Here is a 26700-nt window from a genome sequence, read left to right as displayed (position 1 = left end):
ACAGAGAGAAATGGGGGGGAGACAGAGAGGGGGAGGGAAAGACATCTGCAGAACTGCTTCACCGCTTGTGAAGTGACTCCCCGGCAGGTGGGGAGCCGGGGGATGGAACCAGGATCCTTCCGGCTGGTCCTTTGGTGCTTTGTGCCACCTGCGCTTAACCCTACTGTGCTACCGTCTGACTCCCAAAGCTACAAATTTTTAAGGTATCTACAGCAAAAAAAAACTTACTTCTTTCTGGAACTGGTTAATTTTAACAGGATAAATTTTTCCAACTTATCTGAATTCTACAATTGCCCAAATGTTTTTATACTATACTTAAATATCAGCATTAACATAACTATGACATAATCACTTCCATGTAAGAACAATAAGACCCCAAATGAGGTCTGTTTTAAAGAGATACTTTTCATTGGAGTATGATAAATGAAGCTATATGTAGCTTGTTCCTACTACTACTAGAACCAAGATTTCCCACTAATCTAGGTTTAGGAAAAAAGCATGTATGCAACTGTACTTAGATATGAACTTAGATGATTCTGAATATGGAAAACTGCATGTGCAAACTAAAACAAAAATGGCAACCAAGAAACTAATGCCACCTATGATACTTAGTAGAAAATAAAGCCCGCAGGCGGTGAAGCAGGTCTGCAGGTGTCTATCTTTCTCTCCTCCTCTCTGTCTTCCCCTCCTCTCTCCATTTCTCTCTGTCTTATCCAACAACGACGACAACAATAATATTAACAACAACAACGATAGATAACAAGGGCAACAAAAGGGAGTAAATAAATAATAAAATATTTTTTTTAATTGTAGCTTTTCTCAATACTTTTATTACATTCACAGTAGCTTATTAGAAAAAGGCAGGGTTTGTTTTACAATCAGGAAATACATTTTAGTCCCACATTTCACTTGTAATTCTAAGAATTTTAGACTATAACTGTAGTTTTATGAACCTAATAACTAGCAATGAATAGCTATCCTAAGAATAAAAACGTAGGAGTACTTGTTTTGTTGTATGATATCTGTGTTTCAAAATTACTTACCACTCTTTTCTATCTAACTATATAATATAAAATCTACAAGATGATGTGCTCTATTTGTTCTGTGCCTTTGAATCCATGGACATACCTGATACCACATTGGGATACCTCATTGAGAGGGAATATATAAAAAGAATACATCTTGCTATTTTGTATTCCTAAACAAATGTATATTGGCATTAGTTATAAATACATTTCAGAATTCAAGAACTTCAAGAAGAAGTCTACCACTTACAAGAAAAGTTATCAATGATGGAGAATGGACTGAGGAATTACAACATGCAGGTAGGATTTTTGTTCTAAGAGTTAGGATAGTTCTGCTAGAATTATATATCAAATTGGCTTCATGTTAGGTTGCTGAATTTTTAATACAACATATCTCATTTTCACAAGTTTCTTAATAGAGTTGGTAGTTAGAATGACTAAGATGGGCTCATCTTCATCCCTTGGAGTGAACAGTAGTATTTTGGTTGTCTTTTCCACTTTGGTCGATCATCTACCCAAATATAGTTTTATAGTTATATTCCATTTTCATTTCAGAAAGTATTTTTTGAAGTGTGCTAAGCTTTACTTAAAATGAAATGCAATATTTTAACAATTTCTAAACTCTCAAATTGTTAAAGATTTGACATTTTTGAGCATAACTCATTTTTGAGCATAAGTCTCTTTGAAGGTTTCTCTTCAGCACTGCCATATTTGTAGTGTGTTTCCTCTGCAAGTACCAACACCCCATATAGTAGTTTTCTAACTAAAGTAATTGATGTAAACTTAGATTATAACCATTACAAATTTTATTTCTTTATATTTTCTGGTACTGTGTAGATCAATTCAGATTTGGTTAATTATAGGTTTTCTTTCTTAACACGCTTACTGAAGTTTAAATTGGGTAACACACTTAATTTTCTTCACATACTTTTTTTGGAGTGAAGTGATCTGTACAAACAGATATACAAGTAGGTGTGATTGTTAAGTTTGCAAAGTACTTTGAAGATTATCTTAATTAAAATGAAGTTTTAAAAAAAAAATTAGAACTTAATGTTAACCATAAAGTTTACTTTGTGGAGAGAAGTTGAAAATAAAATATATGTGAGTTGAATGCTAATGATATTTTGCAGTTTATAATTATATTTTGTCACATTTTTTTCCAAGTACTTTACAGATAGAAACTGATTCCTAGTCTTTTTTTTTTTTTTTTTTTTTTTTTTTTTTTTTTTTTTTTTGTGATGCGGCTTAAGCATTTAGTGGAAATAATCTAACCATGTTAATTGAATCCATCAGATTGTTTTAGTTACAGATTGTTTTGGTTATTAATCTTAGTTGAGTTACTCCTTTGGTTAATGGCAGTACCATCTCTTAAGCCAACATTGTAAATCTTTCAAGGTCTCATTCTTTTCCCTACATGTATCACTCACCCAAGTTCTGTCATTTGTCCTACCTAAGTACTTAAAAAAAAAAATTATGGGGGGTTTAGTGGTTTACAGTATGGCCTTTAACACATTGACACAATCACTTATCTCACCATAATTGGTGTCTAAGGAGACAGCAGAGGACCTAATGTCCCTTCATCATGACCCTTTCCAGAGTCCTTTGGCTTGGTGCAATATGCCACACCCAATATCCTTTATTATTCTTTGTTCTTAAATTCCACCTGTAAGTGAGATCATTTGCAGTATTGGTCTTTCTCTTTCTGGTTTGTCACACAACCTAAGGACTTTTAAATACTTCTTTTACAACACCCTACCCCACTTTTATTTTTAGGTCTAATCATATCTCTTCTATGATGTCTCCCTTCTTCTCCTATTATTATTACCAAATTCATTCCTTAATCCAGAGTAGTACTTCTTCCTGACAAAATATTCAACGTTTATTGGTTCCACCTGGTTCTTAAGTCTTTCACATTAACTCTTGCATTAAAATCCATTCATAATGAGCCATATATACTCCCTCAAACATACATAGCATGTTGTTACAGTGCTTCTTTGTCATCAGATGGAGGGAACATCCTTCCTTTCTTTTCTTCATATGATCATTGATAGCCTTCTTGGATATATTTATTTCATAAAGCCTACACTGCCTTCCACAGACATGAATATATCTTGGACAGTAATCCACCACTATTTCTATATCCCCTTTTGTGCCATGTACTATTTCTTTTATTCTACCATTAAACAACAGATTTATATTACAATTAGTGATTTAGTTACTAGTTTTCCTTCTAAAGCTGCATGTTCTGCAAGGGAGAAACCATGTTTTATTTATCTTAGTACACCTAAGATTGTGTTGAATTGTTGAATTGAATGCTTGGTTTTTGTTTTCAATTTTTTTTTTTTGGAAAGCCAACACTTGTGTGTGTGTGTGTGTGTGTGTTTTCCCATATTCTTGCATGCAAATTAGTGTGATGGTCATCTTCTGCTTTTTTTTTTATACATTTGTTTCTATAAATAACATAATTAAATTCAGCTTAACCTTTTTTTTTAAGATTGAGTTTCAGTAGCAGTTCACTTCCTTTGTGTTTTCGTTCCTTTATTCCACCAAGCACTGAAGTAGTTCAGATGCCATTCAGTAGCTTCTTTTTATATAAACTTTGCCTAGACTTGGGAGTGGATTCATAAACCAGAACAAATCTGAGCAATAGAAATACTAATGATATTATGTAGACAATTCATTTTTATTTTTGCCACCAGGATTATCACTGTTTCACTGTTTGTAAAGCATCGCCTTTGAAAATAGTGACTAGGTGCTTGAACTCAGGTCCTTGTGCTGGTAATGTGTGCACTCTGTTGGGTGTGCCATTGCTAGGCCAATGTAGGTAATTTTTTTGTTGGCACTTAACGGTGCTGATTACTTTTGCTCTTCATAAAGTACATTTCATAATCCCATATATGTATGAGTACATATATGAATGATAATCTCTTGTTTACATTGTAGAACATAAGAAAATTTATTTAAATAAGTGTCTATTCAATTGAATGATTTCAGTTCAAAACTAAATTTTTAAAAGTGATAACACAACTTTATGTTGTCAGATTGAGCTCAGAGAACGTGAGATTGAACGTTTGTCACTTGCATTGGATAGTGGGCGCTCTCCTGATATCCTTTCTCTGGAGACTAGAAATAAAAACAATGAAAAGCTTATTGCTCATTTGAATATTCAGGTAAGGACTTCTGTAATCACTTCACTGTACAATGGTCTGTGAACTTGTAAAATTACAGGTTTGTTCACAAGTCTTTATAGTGGGGGAATTTTTATAGAGCCAAAAGATCCTGGAGTAGGATTGTGGTATTGTGAAATAATGCTTTCTAAGTATATTTAGGAATTAGAGGCTAGCTCATCCGGAAGTGTACGTGCCTTGCTATGAGTATCCTCAAATTCAAACCCTAGCACCACTCTCTCTCTTGTGTCTTTCTGAAATCAAAATCTTTAAAAATTTGTTTCTCTGAGAGATGGAATTACCCGTGCATTGATGCCCCCACACCACCTAAATAAATAAGCAAATACATTTTAATGAGATGGGAAAATGTACACCACAATGTTAAATATTTAAAAGAATAAACTAGATACAATGTGATCTTCAATTTTCATTTTTCACTAAAAGTACGTACTTGAACTTGGAGACATACTTTAGAATCTACTCAGGTATGTTAACAATGTTTGTGTTGGTATTATTTTTCTTTATGATTTTTCTGCTTAGATTTTTTGAAATATATATTTTATAACATGAAACATAAATATAAAAATCAATCATGTATTTTTTACTTGCCTAATAAGTTTTTTTTATCTTTTTGTATTATCATTATTTATTTATTGGATAGAGACAGCCAGAAACCAAAAGGGAAGGGGTTGTTAGATAGGGAGAGGGACAAAGAGACAATGGCAGCCCTGCTTCACCACTTGCAAAGCTTTCCCCCTGCAGGTGGGGACTTGGAGCTCAAACTTGGGTCCTTGTGCATTGTAATATGTGTGCTCAATCCGGTGCACCATCTCCCAGGCCCTCATGAGTTTTCTTGTCATGCATTTGACCTAAGAGTGGAAGAATAAAAGAGCTCTATAAGGATGACATAGGGCTTTCAGAAATTTACATATAGCTGTGCTAACCTGGGCTACAACCAGAACAGAGTTAAGTCATATATCAGCCTAGGCCCTAAAGTAGTGCTGTTCAGTAGAAATGTGAGCCATATATGCAATTAAAACTTCTTAAAGCCGGATGAAACAAAAGCACTTGAAATTAATGTTAGTATTTGCATTTACCAGAGGACCCGTATGATGAATTCAGAAAAAGGAAGCACATGTAGGTATTTTTTAAAAAATTTTATTTATTCTCATTTGTTGCCCTTATTTTATTGTTGTAGCTTATTATTGTTGTTATTGATGTCGTAGATGTTGGATAGGACAGAGAGAAATGGAGAGAGGAGGGGAAGACGGGGAGAGAAAGACAGGCACCTGCAGGCCTGCTTCACCGCTTGTGAAAGGACTCCCCTGCAGGTGGGGAGCCGGGGGCTCGAACCGGGATCCTTATGCTGGTCCTTGTGCTTTGCGCCACCTGCATTTAACCCGCTGTGCTACTGCCCAACTCCCTACATGTAGGTTTTTCAGTGATGCACACTTGTAATTTAATGTTGTAAGGCAGTATACCTTTAACTTTTAAATGTTAAAAAATATTTACCTCTCTGTATGAAATTGCTATCATTTAAATATAGAATGGTTATAAAACAGCACTGAGATGTTTTATGTATCTTTTTCTACACTGAATTAATTGATTTTTTGTATAGTTCACATCTATAGCACATCTGAGTTTTGGGAGGCGAGAGCGCTGCCATGGGACTGGTTCGCTCTCCCACCTGAGTTTTGGATTAGTCATATCCACCTTGGATACCACCTTGGGCAGCACAATCTAGAATAACAGCACCACAAAGATATTCTTGTCATACTTGTAGAACTTTGAACTGGGCAAAGGTTCACACAGATGTCTTACTTGTCATTTCTTCCTGTACTTTAAAATTGGAGCCCACCAATATCTGTTTTTATGAAGCCACTCATTGTTAGTTTTATAAATCAAAACAATAAGTTTACATATGTAAAGTAACTGTGGTTTTAACTTCCAGTTCCTAAAAATACAGTATTTGTGAAGTTCAGTATTTAGAATCATTTCCCAGTTTATAAACCTTATAAATTACAAATTCAATTTAGGTTGACTTTCTTCAACAAGCTAATAAAGGTCTGGAGAAGCATATACAAGAGCTTATGGAAACCAAGCAAACAGTGACTTCTGAAGTTGTTAATTTAAGTAACAAAAATGAAAAACTCTGCCAAGAATTAACTGAAATAGACCAGTTAGCACAGCAGTTGGAAAGACATAAAGAAGAAGTACTTGAAACTGCTGATAAAGAACTTGAGGAAGCAAAGGTATGTCTACATTGTGGCAATATTCATTAATTCTCCTAGACCATAGTGAACCTGAGCCTCTTGATATCTTTAAGTTGGTTGATTTGTTTTCTTTCTCCTTATTTATTTTTTTATATTTTATTAATAAAAAGGAAACACTGACAAGACCATAGGATAAGAGGGATACAGTTCCCACCACCAGAGCTCCTTATCCCATCCCCTTCCCTAATAGCTTTCCTATTCTTTAACCCCCTGGGAGTATGAATCCAGGGTCATTATGGGGTGCAGAAGGTGGAAGGTCTGGCTTCTGTCATTGCTTCCCTGCTGAAGATGGGCATTGACAGGTCGGTCCATAATCCCAGCCTGTCTCTCTCCCTAGTGGGGCAGAGCTCTGAGTAAACAGGGCTCCAGGACACATTGGTGAGGTCATCTGTCCAGGGAAGTCCGGTTGGCATCATGGTAGCATCTGGAACCTGGTGGCCGAACTTCAAAACTGAAGCAGCCTGTTTGCAGAGCTCAGGCCATGTGTTGTTTCCAAGTCACCATCTTGGCTCCACCCTCCTCTTTCTCCTTTTTAGTTTATTTTTTAAAAATAGTTTTATCTATATTTTTAATTTATTTTTATAGAGAAATAGAAAAGTTGAGAGGGAAATAGAAAAAAAAGTGACATCTGCATCACTGCTTCACACTTGTGAAACTCCCCCTGCAGGTGATTACTGGGGGCTTAATTAAGCACAGGTCCTTGCACTGCTTCCCAGCCCCTATTTTCTAAAGTATTATTTGTGTTTTTCAAATATTTGCACGTTTTATGTGTTTGAATATCTTTCTGAAATCTACTTTTTCTTAGGATAGTTCTCCAGACTCTGACCTAATCTCCTTTTCAAAAATGTCATCTCTGTTCTTTGTCTCTGCATTGAGAACAAACTTGAAGTTTTTTTTTCTGTCATTGTGCCTACAGACTTTTTTTTTTTTGAGAGTTGTATCAATGTTTTTACTAGTGATTTAATATTGATGTACAAAATTAGAAGATAATGGGTATAATTCCACAGCATTCCCACCACAGTTCTGTGGTCACATTCCCTCCATTGGAAAGTACAGTGGTTCTCTCAAGGTCACAAATATGGATTGATTATTTTTCCTACAACTGTTTATATTTATATATGTTTTTGCCCATTTTTTTCTATGGTCCTGCCTTCTCTTCCTTTCTAAGTCATACCTATTACTACTTCTGAATGGCCTTCCTTTTTTCCTCTTCTCTCTCTGGGTCTTGATGGATTGGGGTTCAGAATTCTCTGGTCATCTTCCCTGTGGAAAAATTTCTTCTCCTGTGGGAGTGTGACCAAAATTGTTTTTGGGGTGCAGAGGTGGGAGTTCTGACTTCTGTAATTGCTTCTCCGCTGGATTTGGGCCTTAGCAGGGCCTACAGACCTTTTAAAAGTATATTTTTTAAGGGAGTCGGGAGGTAGTGCAGCGGGTTAAGCACAGGTGGTGCAAAGCACAGGCACCAGTGTAAGGATCCCAGTTAGAGCCCCTGGCTCCCCACCTGCAGGGAAGCAGGTCTGCAGGTGTCTATCTTTCTCTCCCCCCTCTGTCTTCCCCTCCTTTCTCCATTTCTCTCTGTCCTATCCAACGACGTCAATAGCAACGACAATAATAGCTACAACAATAAAACAAGGGCAACAAAAGGGAATAAAAAATAAATATTAAAAGAGTATATTTTTTAATTCTATTCTTGTATATTTTAAATTAGTAGCTAATGTTTTCATCTTTAAATAGGCCCCATGAGTAATTTTCAATCTATTGTAAATACTGATATTTTTTAAAATAAAAATATATTATTCTCTTATATATAAATATATCCAGTAGACTCCAAATCACCTTTTTTTCCTTGAGCTCCCCACAATTTTTTGTTTTATTTTAGAATATTTTGTGCTGTACTATATTTTATGGTAAGCAAACTCTGTAATAATATAATACATTAAAATTTTTATCTTAACACTATTCTAAGATTTGAAGTGTTGGAATTATTAGATAAAAATGACAAATACAGCACTATTGTGTATAGTTATTAAATAAAGTAACATTTTCTTGAGAATCACTGCCTTAAAAAAGATAATTTGAGCAACCTGGGAGGTAGTTCAGTTGGTAAACCACCACACTTGCAATCACAATTGACACACAAAGCTCAAATGTATTTCTATACATTAATCATCAGCAATTTTAAAAAGAAACTTTAAAAATAGGTATGAATAATAGCATCAAAAAGAATAAAATGCTTAGGAATAAACGTAACCATGGGAGTGAAAGATAGTACACTGAAAGTTATAAAATATTACTAAAAGTAATTAAGATAGAAAGTAGTGGAAAGATAACTGTTTATGATTAGAAGACTGTTGTTCAAATGCCCATATACAGAGGCATTTCTATATATTCAATGCAATTCCTGTCCAACCCCAATGATTTTTTGTTTCTTTGTTTTTTGTAGAAATAGAAAATTTTAACATTCATATAGAACCCCAAGAGACCTCAAATAGCCACAACAGTCTTAAAAATTAACATAATTAGTGCAGTTTTAATTCTGCTGTTGTGACTTTAGTTTCACTGTAACATTCCTATATCTTCTCTCTCTCTCTCTCTCTCTCTCATTTCTTGAGGGATTAATGTTTTACAGCCGACAGTGTTATCTGTCTTTTGTCAACTCCTTTTGCATCTTATATGTTCACGTTTATAACATAGTAAACATGGCTTCTTATTGACAACACTCAGGAATGGCAACTTATCTCTGTAAGAGCCCTTGCCAGTCACATATTTTTTCTCTTGACATTTAGCATTCTCATTACATATAGAGGATCCACGTTTGTACAAGTTAGGTGAAAGCAAATAGGACAAGATAATCAGGAAACGACTGTTACAAAATGAAACCTAAAAATCAAGACACAAGGAAAGAAAATTATTTTGCAAAATTTGTACTGTCATTTAGTGATAAGTATTCAAGACTGTTAAGTGTTTACCTAATAGACTTTTATTCCTAGAAAGAGATTAAAAGGAAGCTCTCTGAAATGCGGGACCTTGAAGAAACAATGGCAAAACTTCAACTGGTAAGTAAATGTTATATGAAATTGGTAGAGTTGTCAGTAAGAAAAATGTTATGCTTTCTTTGACAAAAATATACAAGTGCACATTGGCATTGGCACCAAAAAGGTGCAACTATCACTACTGTCTGATCCCAGAATATTTTTATTACTCAAAATAGCAGTCACTTCCTTTCTCCCTCTGGTTGGCCTCTAATAACTACTAATCTGATTTGTTTCCTTAGATTTTCCTGTTCTGGACATTTGATATAAGTGGAATTTACAGAATAAAACATTTAGTGTCTGGTTTCTATCACCACAGTGTTTTTTTTCTTTTTCCATTTATTTATGTATTTATGGTTTTTGTTTATTTGTTTCCTAAGAGTTAAGAGTTATTGAGTACAGTGTGTCAAACATAGTAATTTATGAGGTAAGTTCTGTTGTTTTTGCCATTTTATTCACTTATTTATTTGATAGAAATAGAGAAGGAAGAGGGAGAGATACTTGCAGCCCTGCTTCACCGCTGAAGCATCCTCCATACAGGTGGGGAGTGGGGGCTCGAACTTGGGTCCTTGCACATGGTAATATATGAGGCTCAATTTGGTGTGCCACTGTCCGACTTCCTATCTTTACCATTTTAGAGGCAAAAAAAAGGCTCAGAGAGGTTAAGTAAGTTGCTTGGGTCATACAGGTAGACAGTGGAGAAAAGAGATTTGAACAGGAAGCCCTCATTCAGCCACTCTATCTTTCACAATAGAAGTCCATGCATAGTTTACTGTAACTTTATTATTATGGATTAGACTAGCAGCTGGACCAGTGATGCTCTGAGTTAAAAATCTTAAGCTTTTTTATAAGTTCATTTTTTTTAAATTTATTTATTTACTAGATACTGACAGAGGGAAGCGAGAGGGAAAGAGACAGAGACACCTGTAGCCCCACTTCACCACTCGTGAAGCTTCCCCTTGCAGGGGCTTGAACCTGGTTCCTTGCATACTGTAATATTTGCACTTAACCAGGTGTGCCATGGCCTGGCCCCCTTTCTTATATTTCTATCCATGGTATAGCTTATGTATTTTTTTTTCTTTTTTTTTTTTAAATAATTTATTTCTTTATTGGGGAATTAATGTTTTACATTCAACAGTAAATACAATAGGTTGTACATGCATAACATTCCCCAGATTCCCATTTAACAATACAACCCCCACTATGTCATTCATCATCTTTCATGGACCTGTATTCTGCCCACCCACCCACCCCAGAGTCTTTTACTTTGGTGTAATACTCCAATTCCATTTCAGGTTCGACTTGTGTTTTCTTTTCTAATCTTGTTTTTCAACTTCAGCCTGAGAGTGAGATCATCCCATATTCATCCTTCTGTTTCTGACTTATTTCACTCAACATGATTTTTTCAAGGTCCATCCAAGATCAGCTGAAAACGGTGAAGTCACCATTTTTTACAGCTGAGTAGTATTCCATTGTGTATATAGACCACAACTTGCTCAGCCACTCATCTGTTGTTGGACACCTGGGTTGCTTCCAGGTTTTGGCTATTACAAATTGTGCTGCCAAGAACATATGTGTACACAGATCTTTTTGGATGGATGTGTTGGGTTCCTTAGGATATATCCCCAGGAGGGGAATTGCAGGGTCATAGGATAGGTCCATTTCTAGCCTTCTGAGAGTTTTCCAGACTGTTCCCCACAGAGGCTGGACCAATTGACATTCCCAGCAGCAGTGCAGGATGGTTCCTTTGACCCCACACCCTTTCCAGCATTTGCTGCTGTTACCTTTTCTGATGTATGACATTCTCACAGGAGTGAAGTGATATCTCATTGTTGTCTTTATTTGCATTTCCCTGACAGTCAGAGACTTAGAGCATTTTTTCATGTGTTTCTTGGCCTTTTGGATCTCTTCTGTGGTGAATATTCTGTCCAAGTCCTCCCCCCATTTTTGGATGGGGTTATTTGTTGTCTTGTTGTTGAGTCTGGCAAGCTCTTTATATATGTTGGTTATTAAACTCTTATCTGATGTATGGCATGTAAAGATCTTCTCCCATTCTGTGAGGGGTCTCTTGGTTTGGGTAGTGGTTTCTTTTGCTGTGAAGAATAGGTTTATACTTGCCTTAGTCTTCCTTGGAATTGGATTCGTTTCATTGAAAATGTCTTTAAAATTTATGCGTAAAAAAAGTTCTGCCAATATTTTCCTCTAAGTATCTGATAGTTTCTGGTCTAACATCCAAGTCCTTGATCCACTTGGAATTTACTTTTGTATTTGGTGAAATACAGTGATTCAGTTTCATTCTTCTGCATGTTTCAACCCATTGTTTCCAACACCATTTGCTGAAGAGACTCTGCTTTCCCCATGTAATAGTCTGGGCCCCTTTGTCAAAGATTAGATGTCCATAGGTGTGGGGCCTCATTTCTGGGCTCTCTATTCTATTCCACTGGTCAGTGTGTCTATTCATGGTCTAGTACCAAGCAGTTTTGATGACAATGGCCCTATAATACAGTTTGAGATCTGGGAGTGTGATGCCTCCGGTTCTGTTCTTTTTTCTCAAGATTGTTTTGGCAATTCTAGGTCTTTTCTGGTTCCAGATAAACATTTGTAGCATTTTTTCTATTCTCCTAAAAAAATGTGCTTGGGATCTTGATGGGGATAGCATTAAATTTGTAGATGGCTCTGGGTAATATATTCATTTTGATGATGTTAATTCTTCCAACCCATGAACATGGAATATCTTTCCACTTCTTTGTGTCTTTTTCAATTTCTTTGAGTAGTGACTCATAATTTTCAGTATATAAGTCTTTCACTTCTTTGGTTAGGTTTACTCCTAGATATTTTATTGTTTTTGATGCTATAGAAAAAGGAACTGATTTCTGGATTTCAATTTCTTCTAACTTAGTGTTTGCATAGAGGAATGCCACTGACTTTTGAATGTTAATTTTATAGCCTGACACCTTACTGTATTGCCTGATGATTTCCAAAAGCTTCTTGCTGGATTCCTTAGGTTTTTCCATGTATACTATCATGTCATCTGCAAATAAGGAGAGTTTGACTTCTTCTCTTCCAATCTGTATGTCTTTAATTCCTTGCTCCTGCCTGATTGCTATGGCAAGAACTTCCAACACTATGTTGAATAGTAATGGTGATAGTGGGCAGCCCTGTCTAGTACCTGATCTGAGGGGAAACGCTTCCAATTTTTCACCATTGAGTATGATGTTGGCTGTAGGTTTGCTATATATAGACTCCACTATCTTCAGGAATTTTCCATCTATTCCCATTTTTTGTAGTGTTTTGATCATAAAGGGATGTTGTATTTTGTCAAAGGCTTTCTCTGCATCTATTGATATGACCATGTGGTTTTTGGTCTTGCTTTTGTTGATGTGGTGGATCACATTGATTGATTTACGTATATTAAACCAAACTTGCATGCCTGGGATAAACCCCACTTGGTCATGTTGAACAATCTTTTTGATATACTGCTGTATCCGGTTGGCTAGAATTTTGTTCAATATTTTCGCATCTATGTTCATCAGAGATGTTGGTCTGTAGTTTTCTTTTTTGGTTGTATCCCTGTCTGCTTTTGGTATCAGGGTGATGTTGGCTTCATAGAAGCTGGCAGGGAGTATTCCAGTGTCTTCAATCCTCTGGAAGACTTTTAAAAGTATAGGTATTAGTTCTTCTTTGAAGGTTTTGTAGAATTCATTTGTAAAACCATCTGGTCCAGGACTTTTATTTTTGGGAAGATTTTTGATAACTGTTTCAATTTCATTAGCTCTGATGGGCCTGTTCATGTTATCCACTTCCTCTTTACTTAGTTTTGGAAGTTGGTAGTATCTAGGAAATCATTCATTTCTTCCAGGTTCTCTAGCTTGGTGGCATATAGTTGTTCACAGAAGCCTCGCATGATATGTTGAATTTCTGCAGTGTCTGTTTTGATATCTCCTCTTTCATTTACTATCCAATTTATCTCGGTCTTCTCCCTTTTTTGTTTTGTGAGTCTGGCTAAAGGTTTGTCAATTTTGTTTACTCTTTCGAAGAACCAACATTTACTTTCATTGATCTTTTGTATGGTTTTCCTATTCTCAATGTTATTTATTTCTGCCCTAACTTTAGTGATTTCTGTCCTTCTGGTTGCTTTAGGATTCCTTTGTTGTTCTTCTTCTAGGTCTTTAAGATGTGCAATCAGGCTGTTTCTTTGTGCCTTTTCTTGTTTCCTAATGTGTGCTTATATAGCTATGAACTTCCCTCTTAAGACTGCTTTAGCTGTGTCCCAAATATTTTGATAGCTTGTGTCTTCATTTTCATTGAACTCTTGAAACATTTTGATTTCTTCCTTGATTTCCTCTTTGACCCAGAAGTTGTTAAGAAGTGTACTGTTGAGCTTCCACATTTTGGGACTGTTACTAATCTTTTGTTGATTGTTAAGTGTTAGTTTAATTCCACTGTGGTCTGAGAAGATGCTTGGGATGATTTCAGTGCTCTTGAATTGGCTGATGCTGTCTTTGTGGCCTAACATATGGTCTATCCTTGAGAATGATCCATGTGGATTTGAGTAAAATTTGTATTTCAGTTTCTTGGGATGAATGACTCTGAAAATGTCCAATAGTTCTAGTTTATCTATGTCTTCATTTAGCTCCCTTATGTCTTTACTGATTTTCTTCCTGGATGATCTGTCAAGTTGAGATAGTGGGGTGTTGAAGTCCCCTACTATGATTGTGTTACTGTTAATATATTGCTGTAGCTCTTTCAGTAGAAGTTTGATGTATTTAGATGGCTTCTCATTGGGTGCATAGATGTTAATAATTGTTAAGTCCTCTTGATTGACTGATCCTCTGAGCATTAAGTAGTGTCCATTTCTATCTTTTTTAATCTTATCTATTTTAAAGTCTATCATGTCAGATATGAGAATAGCTGTTCCTGCCCTTTTTTGTGGGCCATTGGCTTGTATGATAGTTTTTCATCCTTTCACTTTAAGTCTGTGTTTGTCTTGTTGAGTTAGGTGAGTTTCCTGTAGACAACATATTGTTGGGTTGTGTTTTCTGATCCATCTTCCTACTCTGTGTCTTTTAATAGGTGAATTCAGACCATTGACATTTATTGATATCAAAGATTGAAGATATTTTAACGCCATTCTTGTAGAGTTTTAGAGTGTTTTGAAATATGTCCTATTTGTGGTAGTCTGGTTGTTTATAGGAGACCTTTCAGAACTTCTTTCAGGGCAGGCTTGGTGATGGTTGCTTCCTTCTACTGTTGCTTGTCTGAGAAGGTTTTGATGCTTCCATCTAGTCTGAATGACATTCTAGCAGGATATAGTATTCTTGGCTGAAAGCCTTTCTCATTGAGCACTTGATAGATATCTTGCCATTCTCTTCTGGCCTGTAGTGTTTGTGTGGAGAAGTCTGCTGCTAATCTTATGGGTTTTCCTTTGTAGGTGACTCTTTGTTTTTCTCTTGCAGCCTTGAGGATCCTTTCTTTATCCTTATTCCTTTCCATTCTAAGTATGACATTTCTTGGTGTCTTTAGGTCTGGGTTAATTCTGTTTGGGACCCTCTGGGCTTCTTGAATCTTTATGTCTTTGATGTTGTCTAGACTAGAGAAATTTTCAGCTATTATGGCCTGGAGAATGCTTTCTTCCTCTCCTTCTCTTTCTTCCTCTGGTAAGCCAATAATGCGTATAGTGTTTCTTTTGAAGTCATCCCATAGGACTCTGTTGTTGTTTTTAGCATCTCTTCATCTCTTTTTGAGATCTCTTACTTCTTTTTTAGTTGTCTCTAATTCATCCTCAATCTTGCTAATTCTGTCTTCAGCCTCATAGATTCTATTCTCTCTGCCCTCTACTGCTTTCTGGAGTTCATCTATTTTGTTGCCCTGCTCTGATACTGTTTTAGCTTGCTCAACTAGTTGTGTTCTTAGCTCAGCGATTTCAGCTTTCAGCTCTCTAATAACCATGAGATAATTAGAATTTTCTTCCATATTCTCATTTGTTGTTCCTGCATTTCTGATTACAATTTTTTCAAATTCTTTACTCACTCCTGTTATTATTTCCTTAGCTAATGTTTGGATGTTGAACTCGTTGTTTTGTGCTTCACCCTCTGGAGGACATTTAGCTGGACTTTTGTCCTGGTTCGAGTCTCCAATATTTTTTCTTGTTGTTTTAACCATTTTATATATTATGTTATGAGTTCCCTTTATCAGTACTTTTCAAATTATTGATCACTATTACCTGGATTGACTTGTGTCTAAGTAATTTAATTAAAGGGTTTACCGTGGTGGATGTTAACAGTTTTTTCAGTCCCTGAGTTGGAGCTCAGTGGTGTAAAAGCCTCTTTTTTTTTCCTTCCCTGTAGGCTATGGGAGCCTGAGGGCTTTTCAACTATCAATAGGCTTCTTAGCTTAATCACTGACTCCTGACCAAGAGATAAAGCAGGGTGTGGCAGAGATAATCCAGTGGTTATGCAAAGAGACTTTCACAGCCCCTCAGCTATGCCACCTAGGTATAGGTCTTCTCCTGAGTTTCCCAGTTAGATCTCTGTCCCCTGGTGTCCCTCCCTGTTGCTGCTCCAGATTCTGAGGGTAGTAGCAATGGAGACTCAGAGTTGCACTTGGTGAGTCTCTGGGGAGTCCTCTCCTCCCTTCAGCTGTCCCCTTGTTGTGGAGCAGACTGGAGGTGGTGTCTCAACTGATAAACTGCCGAACTGTTAGCAGTCACTTAATCTCTCCTTAGGCCCCTCTCTCCTCTCTGTCACCAGCCACGCGTGTTTGTACTCACGGGTGATTTACTGGGTTCCTGTGGTCATTCTAGTCCTGTCTTGTTTTGGTCCCGGGTGGTCTCCTTTGGTATTCCTAGTTGATCTGGGAGAGGAGAGGAGAGGAGAGGAGAGGAGAGGAGAGGAGAGGAGAGGAGAGGAGAGGAGAGGAGAGGAGAGGAGAGGAGAGGAGAGGAGAGGAGAGGAGAGAAGCGATCTGCTGCTCATAGCTCTGCCTCCGGAAGTCGAATCCTCAGCTTATGTGTTTTTAAGATAGGCCCTAGTGATTTTTATATAATCAAATATAAAGATATAGTGATTCTTATTACGCATCTGCCATGTACTGGACATTGCAGAATGCTTTACATTCATAGATTGTCTTTACTAGCTTATCCTCAATTTCCAGGTGCAGCTCTTAAAGCTTCGTTATATCTTCCTATGGCTCTCCATTAAAGAAAAAAAAAAAAGAGCTTTTACAAATTTAGCCACAAATGATAAGTATAGTTGAAATCATGTATTTGACTGACTAAAAGTTTATGTATATGTGAATTACTCTTAAATAAATGCTTATCAGAGTATTTAAGTGCAGAAGTATAAAGTGGTTAGAAATATTAATTATAGTATTAAAATCAACAGGAATTAAGCCTGTGTCATAAAGAAAAGGAGAGACTGAATGATGAACTTCTTATAAAATCAGACCTAGAAACTGTTGTTCATCAGCTTGAACAAGAAAAGCAAAGACTTACCAGAAAATTGGAAGGTTTTGCTACTACAGGTAAATTATCAAAGACTGATAATTTTAAAAATGCTAGTAATTTCCTTTTACTGTAGTGTGTGTGTAACCTTTTATTCAATCATTGTGTAAATGTTGAGTGCTTGCTCTATACCAGGAACCAGATGAAGAACTGAGATACTTTAGAAAATCTCTCCCTCACGACCCTTACAAGTTTCCTTTATATTTTCATGAGCTGGTACAAAGAACCTTGCTAGAGTGTTTTTCAATAGAAATATATAAAGGGACTGGAAAAATAGCTCACTTAGATTGTGGGCTACTTTGCCATGTTCATGACCCAGGGTTGAGTCTAGCCCCTGCTGCATTGAAGGAAACTTCAGTGGTCTCGGTCTCTCTCTCTCTCTCTCTCTCTCTCTCTCTCTCTCTCTCTCTCTGTCTTTCTTCCTTTTCTGTCTCTGGCTTAAAGAAAAATCACATTTGCACACATATGTGACAGACTGATAGCAGAATTCACTTACCCCCAGCTGAATCTTCTGATGCACTGAGAGATCACAGAGAAACCAACTTTATTCCATGGTTTTAGACGGGAGAGGGGTGAAGGGAGAGAGAAAGAGAGAGACACCAGTGTTCTGTTCTGCTACCCAGGAAGCTCCTTCTGGTGCTGTTCATGGTGCCTTCATGGATTAAACCCAGCACCTGACACAAAAAAGAAAAGCTGTACCATCTTAGCTGTCTTCCAGGCCTTGACTCGTATTTTCTTCTTATCTCTGATCACCCCTTCTTGAGATAAATTTGCCAGTTGCATTGCATGGTGATCTTTTGTAATTTTTATCCTACTAGAATTCAAATTTTTTACCTTTCCTATGTTTTACTATACTTAGATCCTTAGATGTCTCTGGGTATGTAGTAAATGCTCACTGGGTATTTGTTAAATGAATGAAAGAAGAGATAGAAGTGACTCAAAATACATCTTGAGAACTATTTCATTTCTTATCGTTGTAATGATAATTAAATTAGATTGAACTTTATGAAATGACTGACATTAGCCTACTTTTGATATTTGAAAAAGTGATTTTTGGAAGTCAGGCAGTAGTGCAGCGGGTTAAGCGCATGTGGCGCAAAGTGTAAGGACCTGCGTAAGGATCCCAGTTCAAGCTCCTGGCTCCCCATATGCAGGGGGATTGCTTCACAGGTAATAAAGCAGGTCTGCAGGTCTGCAGGTATCTATCTTTCTCTCCCCCCTCTGTCTTCCCCTCGTCTCTCCATTTCTCTCTGTCCTATCCAACAATGACGACAGCAACAACAACAATAATAACTACAACAATAAAAAAAGGGCAACAAAAAGGAATATAAATATTAAAAAAATAAACATTAAAAAAAGAAAAAGTGATTTCTGTAGTAAAGTTAATAATGTGTTTATTTGGGGAAAGACAAGTTGTTTTGATGTCTTTGTGTATATATAATGTTAAATTCAAGTTTAATGTTAAAATTGTTTATAATATATATTAGTGCATTTGTAAGTCATTAGAAAGTGTCATTGCTAGTTAATTGTTTTATTCTGTAGCACTAAAAATACTTATTCTTCTGAGAGGAGGAAAGCAGGAGGACTTTCAACAATTCTTTTTTTTTTCTTCAAGTTTTGCTTTTTTTTTCTCCTCCAATTTTGCCTCTTTCACATTTGGTAATATACAAAGTAGTGATTTTTATAGTCTGGATTATAAAAGCTATTGATACAATTTATATGACTAATATCATATTTTGTATCTGACACTATTTTAAGATTTAGTTACTTTGATTTGCAGAAAGAAAACTTACTTTGGAAGTTGAGAGGATGAGGGTAGAGCATGGAATAAAGCGTCGAGATAAGTCGCCTTCTCGTTTAGATACATTTCTGAAAGGCATTGAAGAAGAACGAGACTATTATAAGAAAGAGCTTGAAAGACTTCAACATATAATACATCGAAGATCTTGCTCTACAGCATACTCTTTACGTGATAAAAATTCATCATACAAAACACCAGAAAAGGTAATATCTCTATATAAGTTACTGGGAAGTATAGAGAGTATCTTCAAGAACAAACATTTCTGGTTTTGTTATTATATTAAATATAACTTTATTCATACTCACTTTTAAAAATCTTACTTTGTTTTTCTCAACAGTCTATGTTATAGGAACACTGCATTAATCAGAAAAACTGCTTAACAAAGCATAGTATATTAATGCCTGAATCAAAGCATAAGATTACAGAAATGTAAGGAGAGTAAATAGCTCTACACATGCACAGGAGGAGTGCAGGGACATCTGGACTTCCAGAAACTGGAACCAGTGATGCATGCTCTCAGACATTTCCTTTCTTTCTGTCCTATACTTGAGGCATCAACTTCAGTTTTCTCCCTCTGAGCACAGTGACTTTGTCCACACAATAGGCAATATGAATTCTTGCCACTGCCAGCCTTGGATTAGTCAGAAAAGTGATCATCTTGTACAGAGCAAGCATCTTCCATGTTCGCCAGGCAGTAGGAGAAGGGAGAAATTGGTGGTCAGAAGTGTGCTGGGCAAATCAAACTGTTTGTTTACTCCATGCATATTTATACATTGGTAGTCCAAAGATGTTTATCTTGTAAAGTTAGCAATGATTCTTAAGAGATTAAAACCAAGTCTTTTTACATGTCTTGGTTATTATAAACATTTCATAAGTACCATGTGAGTTGTTTAGAGTTTTCATTTAAGCTTTGGAACTGTAGGAGTCTTTGGAAACTTATATGACCTAAACATTATCTATATACTAGATAAAATGAGAGGAAATTGAAGTGAAAGTAAAGTAAACTCAATGCAGTCAGTTTTAGGCTTTGTTGAATTCCCTAATTCTGGCTCCTCTCTTTATAAACCGCCCCCCCCCCCAAAAAAAAAGTTGCTATGTCCATTGCTAAATATTTTTGGGTCTTTTTCCTTCCCTTCCCTTTCCTCCTCTTTGTTTTTTTGCATCCACGGTTGTCACTGGAGCTCGGTGCCTACACCATGAATCCACTGCTCCTGGAGGCTATTTTTAAAAAATATTTATTCTCTTTTGTTGCTCTTACTGTTTTATTGTTGTAGTTATTATTGTTGTTGTTGTTGGATAGGACAGAGAGAAATGGAGAGAGGAGGAGAAGACAGGGGGAGAGAAAGACAGACACCTGCAGACCTGCTTCACCACCTGTGAAGGGACTCCCCTGCAGGTGGGGAGCTGGGGGCTTGAACCGGGGTCCTTATGCGGGTCCTTGCACTTTGCACCACGCTTAACCTGCTGCACTGCCGCCTGACTCCCAAGGCTATTTTTTTTTTTTTACCTTTTGTTACCCTTGTTGTTTATTGTTGTTGTGATTATTATTGCTGTTGTTATTGATGTCGTTGTTGGATAAGACAGAAAGAAATGAGAGAGAAGGGGAAGACAGAGGGGGAGAGAAAGATAGACACCTGCAGACCTGCTTCACCGCCTGTGAAGCGATTCCCCTGCAGGTGGGGACCCTGGGGCTCGAACCAGGATCCTTACACTGGTCGCCCAGGATCCTTACACTGGTCTTTGCGCTTCTGCCATGTGCGCTTAACCCACTGCACTACTGCCCGACCCCTTCTTTTAATTTTTTTAAAAATTTTATTAATGATTTAATAATGGTTAATAAGATTGTAAGATAACAGGTACAGTTCCATACAGTTTCCTCCACTGAAAACTTTCTTATACTTTATCCCTCTGAGAGTATGGACCAGAATTCTTTATGGGGTGCAGAAGATGGAAGCTTCTATAATTGCTTCTCCACTGGACATGGCATGTCAATCCATATGTTGGGTCTTCTTTTTTTTAATGCTTCTTTTTTTAATTCTTTTTAAATTATCTTTATTTACTTATTGGATAGAGATAGCCAGAAATCGAGAAGGAAGGGATGATAGGGAGGAGAGAGACACCTGCAGCTCTGCTTCACCACTCATGAAGCTTTCCCTCTGCAGGTGGGGACAGGGGCTTGAACCTGGGTCCTTGCGCGCTGTAACATGTGCGCTTAGCCAGGTGCACCACCGCGCGGCCCCACGTTGGGTCTTTTTCTGAGTAAACTCTTTTAACCTCAGTGACTAATGACTACATTTAATTTATAGTTATCAGTATAAACACTTTGCTATGTAGTCTAGCAGGTGCTATACCACTGAGTCACCTACCAGTTCCAGCAAAATCTTCTTTAAAGTATCATTAGTGTAAACTATCTATCTCTCTCTGTGTGTGTGTGTGTGTGTGTGTGTGTGTGTGTGTGTGTGTGTGTGCGCTTACCAGGGCACTACTCAGCTCTGACATATGATGGTGCTGGGGATTGAACCTGAGACCTCAGACACTCAGGCTGAGGAAACAGCATAATGCTTAGGAAAATAATTTTGATGCCTGAGTGTTGGAGTGTTATAGTTATCTGTACTTGGTGAGCAGGCACACACATGTCCTCTTGTTCCTTCCCCTGGAGAGGGCTATGAATTAGTGGTTTCTGGCCATTAGTGTGCAGCAGAATTACCTAATTCTTCATAGAACTTAGTAACTGTTCTATTTCTCATTTCTTGTTTTTTTTTTTTCAATTTTTTAAATATTTATTTATTTTCCCTTTTGTTGCCCTTGTTTTATTGTTGTAGCTATTATTGTTGTTGTTATTGATGTCATTGGCTAGGACAGAGAGAAATGGAGAGAGGAGGGGAAGACAGAGAGGGGGAGAGAAGACAGACACTTGCGGACCTGCTTCACCACCTGTGAAGCGACTCCCCTGCAGGTGGGGAACCAGGGGCTCGAACCAGGATCCTTAACGCAGGTCCTTGCGCTTTGCGCCACGTGCGCTTAACCCGCTGCACTACCACCGACTCCCATTTCTCATTTCTTGATCATGTCTTTCCCCAAACTTTTATGTCTTAAGAAGTTCCTAGATGTTGCTGACACTTCCATCTGGTGATTATGGGTTAGTTATCACCAGTTAAAATAATTCCAAAAGAATGACAGTTGAAACATATGATCAGTCTGTTTCATTGACTGTTAGGTTCCTTTTTTGGCACCTGAAGGCCAGAAAATTTGCTGTAGTACTCCCAGTGCTCTCAACTCATGCTTTCATTATAGATTAGTATCTGTGTTCTCTAGTTATACGAAAGGAACTTGTGTTTCCTCGTCTGTTAGTATCATTAGCATTCTTATGACAGTTGTGCAGTGATAATTATAACAAATGATAACTTCTGTTCATAAATTATGTTTCAGGGTGATTACAGTTCAGAAATTCATCTGGTCACAAGAGAAAGACATGAACTTTGGCATATACTTAGATTTAAAAAATATGGAGGATTTTCAGTCTAATGTTAATTTTTTTTATTGCAGAGACAACTGGTTTAAGAAACAATATATAGCTAGAGTTCTCTAGTAATAAAAGAAGATTTTTATGTAATGTAGTGGACACCATTTCACTATAAATATTCCGAGAGAGGTTGGATAACCACCAGTCAATATTATTATAGAAAAAAGATCAAATCTTAGATCTCTGTTTTATTACTTATCCTTGAATCTTCACCATAAATACCTTACCAGGTTATGAGGGCACATGCCCATTGACAGAAAAAGTGACCCTTTCAGAGGCAGACAGAGCCAGACTTGTAATTCTCACAGTGTTGCTGCAGACTCTGTCTCAGATAATGTGACTTATTAAAAATACAAGATTTTAAAAATACAAATTCCTTGCTGTTCTCCATAATCAATGGCCTGTACCATATACCTCAGATAGTACTAGGAATATGCATTATTTTCTTTATGTATATTTGACATATATTACATTAATTTTTAAAATTTCTTTATTGGGTACATTAATTTTAATTGTACAGTATGATTCATTATTTGTACACCTGATGAAATGATTATCACAATAAGCCAACTTGGCACCTATCTCTATCCATAGTTATAATTTCTATTTGCATTTCTATTTCAGTTCCCTTTACCCATAATCCCCTGTCCTACTCCCCACCTCCACTTTTACTAACCACCAATCTGTTTCTATCCATAAGCTCAGTTTTTTGTTTCTTTGTGTTTTTAAAAATACATATTTTTATAAGTATAACATGATATATTCTGTTTTTTAATTTATGTTTCAGGATGATTACAATTCAGAAATTCATATGATTGCAAGAGAAAGAGATGAACTTCAACATATGCTAGAAAGATTTGAAAAACATATGGAAGACATACAGTCCAATGTTAAATTATTGACAGCAGAAAGAGATAAACTAAATGTCTTATATAATGAAGTAAGAAATTTGATTTTAATTAAATCAACAAAGTATATAGAAACAATTAACCATACTGGTACCAAACCTATATTCTTTGAATTACTATAACTTATGGGCTTTATGATATTGCTTCATAATTAGGAAGTAAATAGTTTGTACTATCATCTTATTCCCAAATTAGAAATTTCTGCTATTTTTCCATTTTTATCTATTTTCTTTTCCTTTTTTTTTTTTTTTACCATCTTTTATTTAGTTATTGAATAGAGACAGCAAAAAATTGAGAAGGAAGGGCATGATTGAGAGGGAGGGAGACAGATACCTGCAGCACTGCTTTACCACTTGCAGAGCTTTCCCCCTGCAAGTGGGGCCTGGAGATTCAAACCCAGATCCTTGGTTTGAATTGTAACATTGTGTGTTACACATTGTAACATGTGTGCTCAGCTAGGTGCACCACCACCTGCACCCTATCCTTTTTCTTTGCTAGCCTATGTTAGTTAAAGATAATCAAACTATCTACAATGGGTCTCAGCTTGACTCTCAGCGAGTTTAGCCTTGAGATTCAGATATGCTGGGTAATGTCTTCCAAACTGTGGGTGGTGCTTGCTATTTGGTTCTATGAAATACGGAGGACTTAGCCGCTAGGGAAGAGGAAATCCATATAGCTCTGGCACCTTTACTAAATGTGACTTGTCAAGGACAAGGTGAGTCTGAGTAAAGCATGATGTCTATCACTAAATTTGTCCCATATAAATTGCCCATGAAATCTTTCTACTGCTCCAAGACAGGGAGAAGAATGAGTAAGCTAAAAGGTCAAATCATAAAAGCTATTTTCACTTTTGGAGCTTTTTTGGGATCCTGATATGCAAATTGGTCTACTTCTGTGCTTTCCCCACTGTTGGCATAGATTTCAGTGTTCTTGGGTCTGCTTAGATAATTGCTAGCTGTCCATCTGCTGTTTGGTTTCCGTAATTTTATGGCTGCCACTTTTCTCAACTCCTTGTCTTTTGGTTTTTATTATAGCTTGTTTTAATCCTTTTACCTCTAATTTGTTGAAGTTTGGGAAGAGAGCAAAGGTAGTAAGTGTTTATTCTAATAATTTTTTTCTAGCTGGGAATATATTCAGTGTTTTATTATTTTTTGTAAATTTTAATTCTTTAAGGCTCAAGAAGAATTAACTGCACTAAGAAAAGAAGCCACTCAAACTGTAGCCTCCCATAATATTGTTAGTCTTATGGAAAAGGAAAAAGAACTTGCATTGTCTGACTTAAGAAGGATTATGGCAGAAAAGGAAGCCTTAAAAGAAAAGTTGAAAGTAAGTATTAAAATTGACTTATTTTATGGGGGTCAGGCAGTAGAGCAGCCAGTGAAGCACAAGAACTGGCATAAGGATCCCGGTTCGAGCCACCAGCACCCCACCTGCAGGGGGTTTGCTTCGCAAGCGGTAAAGCAGGTCTGCAGGTGTCTATCTTTCTCTCCTGCTCTCTGTCTTCCCCTCCTCTCTGGATTTCTCTCTGTCCTATCCAACAACAGCAGCAGCAATGACAACAATAATAACAACAACAATGATAAAAAGCAAGGTTAACAAAAGGGGGAAAAAATAGCCTTCAGGAATAGTGGATTCATAGTGTAGGTACTAAGCCCCAGCAATAACCCTTAAGGCAAGAAAAAAAAAGACTTATTTTAAAAAGACAATTTATTGAGAAAAGGGAAATTTTCAGCTATGTTTTTCTTATGGGGTAAATTATAGTATACTTAAAAGTTGGAGTGCATACCAAAGTAAAAGACTGTGGAGTAGGTCGGGGGGGAGAGTACAGGTCCTGGAAAGGGATGACAGAAGACCTAGTGGGGGCTGTATTGTTATGTGGAAAACTGAGAAATATTATGCATATACAAATTATTATATTTGCTGTCGAATGTAGAACATTAATCCCCCAATAAAAAATTTAAAAGTTGGAGTGCATGAAAGTAACTAAAAATACACTACCAGGGAATGAACCCATGACCTTGTGCATATACTTCACTCTTGAACCACCATGACCCATTTTATCTGTTGTCTGTTTTTATGAGGGAGGGGAAGGATGGTGAGAGAGAGGACAAAGCCAAGTTTCGCCATACTTGGAGTTCCACCTGGCACTGCTTTTAGTATTCTCATGCAGTACCAGGGGTCAAACTCAGGTCTCATGCATGAGAGGCATGTCCTCTACTCACTGGCCTACTTCGCAGCCCTTCCTTTGCTACTTTTAAGTTGGGTTATTTGTTTCATGCTTTCTGAGTTTTCAAAGTTCTTTAATACTCTCAACATAAACTTTTTGATACAAGTTTTGCAAATACCCCATTCTATGGGTTTTCTTTTTATGAATGTATTATTTGGAGCACAGAAGTTTTTAATTTCTCTCTCTCTCTCTCTCTTTTATCATTTACTTATTGAGAAAACCAGCTCATCACTCTAGCATATGTGACCATACTGGGACCTTATACTTGCACTTCAGCCCCTCCCAGATAATCGGTTTTTCTTTTTCTTTTGTTTTCCAATTTAGGTGATATATATATATATATATCAAAACAAATTAAATAGATTAATACACATAAATCACTTTATAAGTATATTATTGATTTATATATTATTTATATAATATTTTTATATTACAGTTTCTTATTATAGAACCCATGCTTTACTTCTAATAAGTATTATAAGTTAATGCTTTGAAATTAGTAGCTAAAATTATGTATAAGGACATTATTTTTACATAGAGACATGGGAGCAGAGATGGGGGAAAGAACACAGAAGCTTCCATCAACAAAGTGGGGGACAGACTTGAACCAATTAGATTTCATGGCAAAGCAGGACACTAAGTGCACTATTTTGCCAGCCCAGAGCACTTTAGCACTATAATAGTAGTCTGTATATGAAAAGTTTTAGCCTGACGACCCAGTTTTCCTGACAATTTAAGAATGCTTTTAATTAACATCTTTGGATTACTGCCTTCCAGAAAGTTTTTTTCTTTTATAAAAAGTATGTGTTAAAATACCAAATGAGAAAGTTCTGTGCAGTATGGCAGCTTTTAACACAAGCTACTCCTTTATCCTTTTTTGTATCTGTTGAAATGACCAAGAAATATAAAAGTAGGGATAAAAAATGTAGTAGGGGCAGGGGTAGATAACATAGTGGTTATGCAAAAAGACTGTCATGCCTGAGGCTCCAAAGTCCCAGGTTCAATCCCCACACCACCATAAGTCAGAGCTGAGCGGTGCTCTGGTGTTTCTCTCTGTATCTTTCTCTCTCTGCATCTCTCTCAAAAATAAAATAAATACTTTAAAAAAAGTTTCTAAAAAAAATGTAGTAGAACTAAAAACTTGGAAAAGTGACACTCTTATCACCAGAAATCTGTCACATTGTAGGAGGGAGAATTTGAGTTTACAGCAAGTCTTTTTCTTAAAAACTGAATTATCTCAATT

General features: G+C 36.6%; 1 protein-coding gene across 2 annotated transcripts in view; it reads left to right on the top strand.

Moving 5' to 3' along the window:
* The window catches only part of CEP135 (centrosomal protein 135), a 67616-nt gene that overhangs the window by 14427 nt on the left and 26489 nt on the right, over positions 1 to 26700 (top strand). Inside the window, exons 6-13 of one of the 2 annotated variants that reach the window (XM_007523852.3) lie at positions 1241 to 1325; positions 4067 to 4195; positions 6229 to 6444; positions 9456 to 9521; positions 16880 to 17018; positions 18779 to 19002; positions 23110 to 23262; positions 24404 to 24556. In XM_007523852.3, coding sequence (XP_007523914.1) covers positions 1241 to 1325; positions 4067 to 4195; positions 6229 to 6444; positions 9456 to 9521; positions 16880 to 17018; positions 18779 to 19002; positions 23110 to 23262; positions 24404 to 24556 — 1165 coding nt within the window. The remainder of the gene's footprint in view (positions 1 to 1240; positions 1326 to 4066; positions 4196 to 6228; positions 6445 to 9455; positions 9522 to 16879; positions 17019 to 18778; positions 19003 to 23109; positions 23263 to 24403; positions 24557 to 26700) is intronic. The other variant, XM_060188037.1, reaches the window with a different exon arrangement.

Source organism: Erinaceus europaeus, chromosome 3 (genome assembly GCF_950295315.1).
Source record: "Erinaceus europaeus chromosome 3, mEriEur2.1, whole genome shotgun sequence".
In the NCBI taxonomy this organism is placed as follows: Eukaryota; Metazoa; Chordata; class Mammalia; order Eulipotyphla; family Erinaceidae; genus Erinaceus; species Erinaceus europaeus.
Note: the sequence above shows the minus strand (reverse complement) of the source record. Positions and strands in the feature narration are given on the sequence as shown.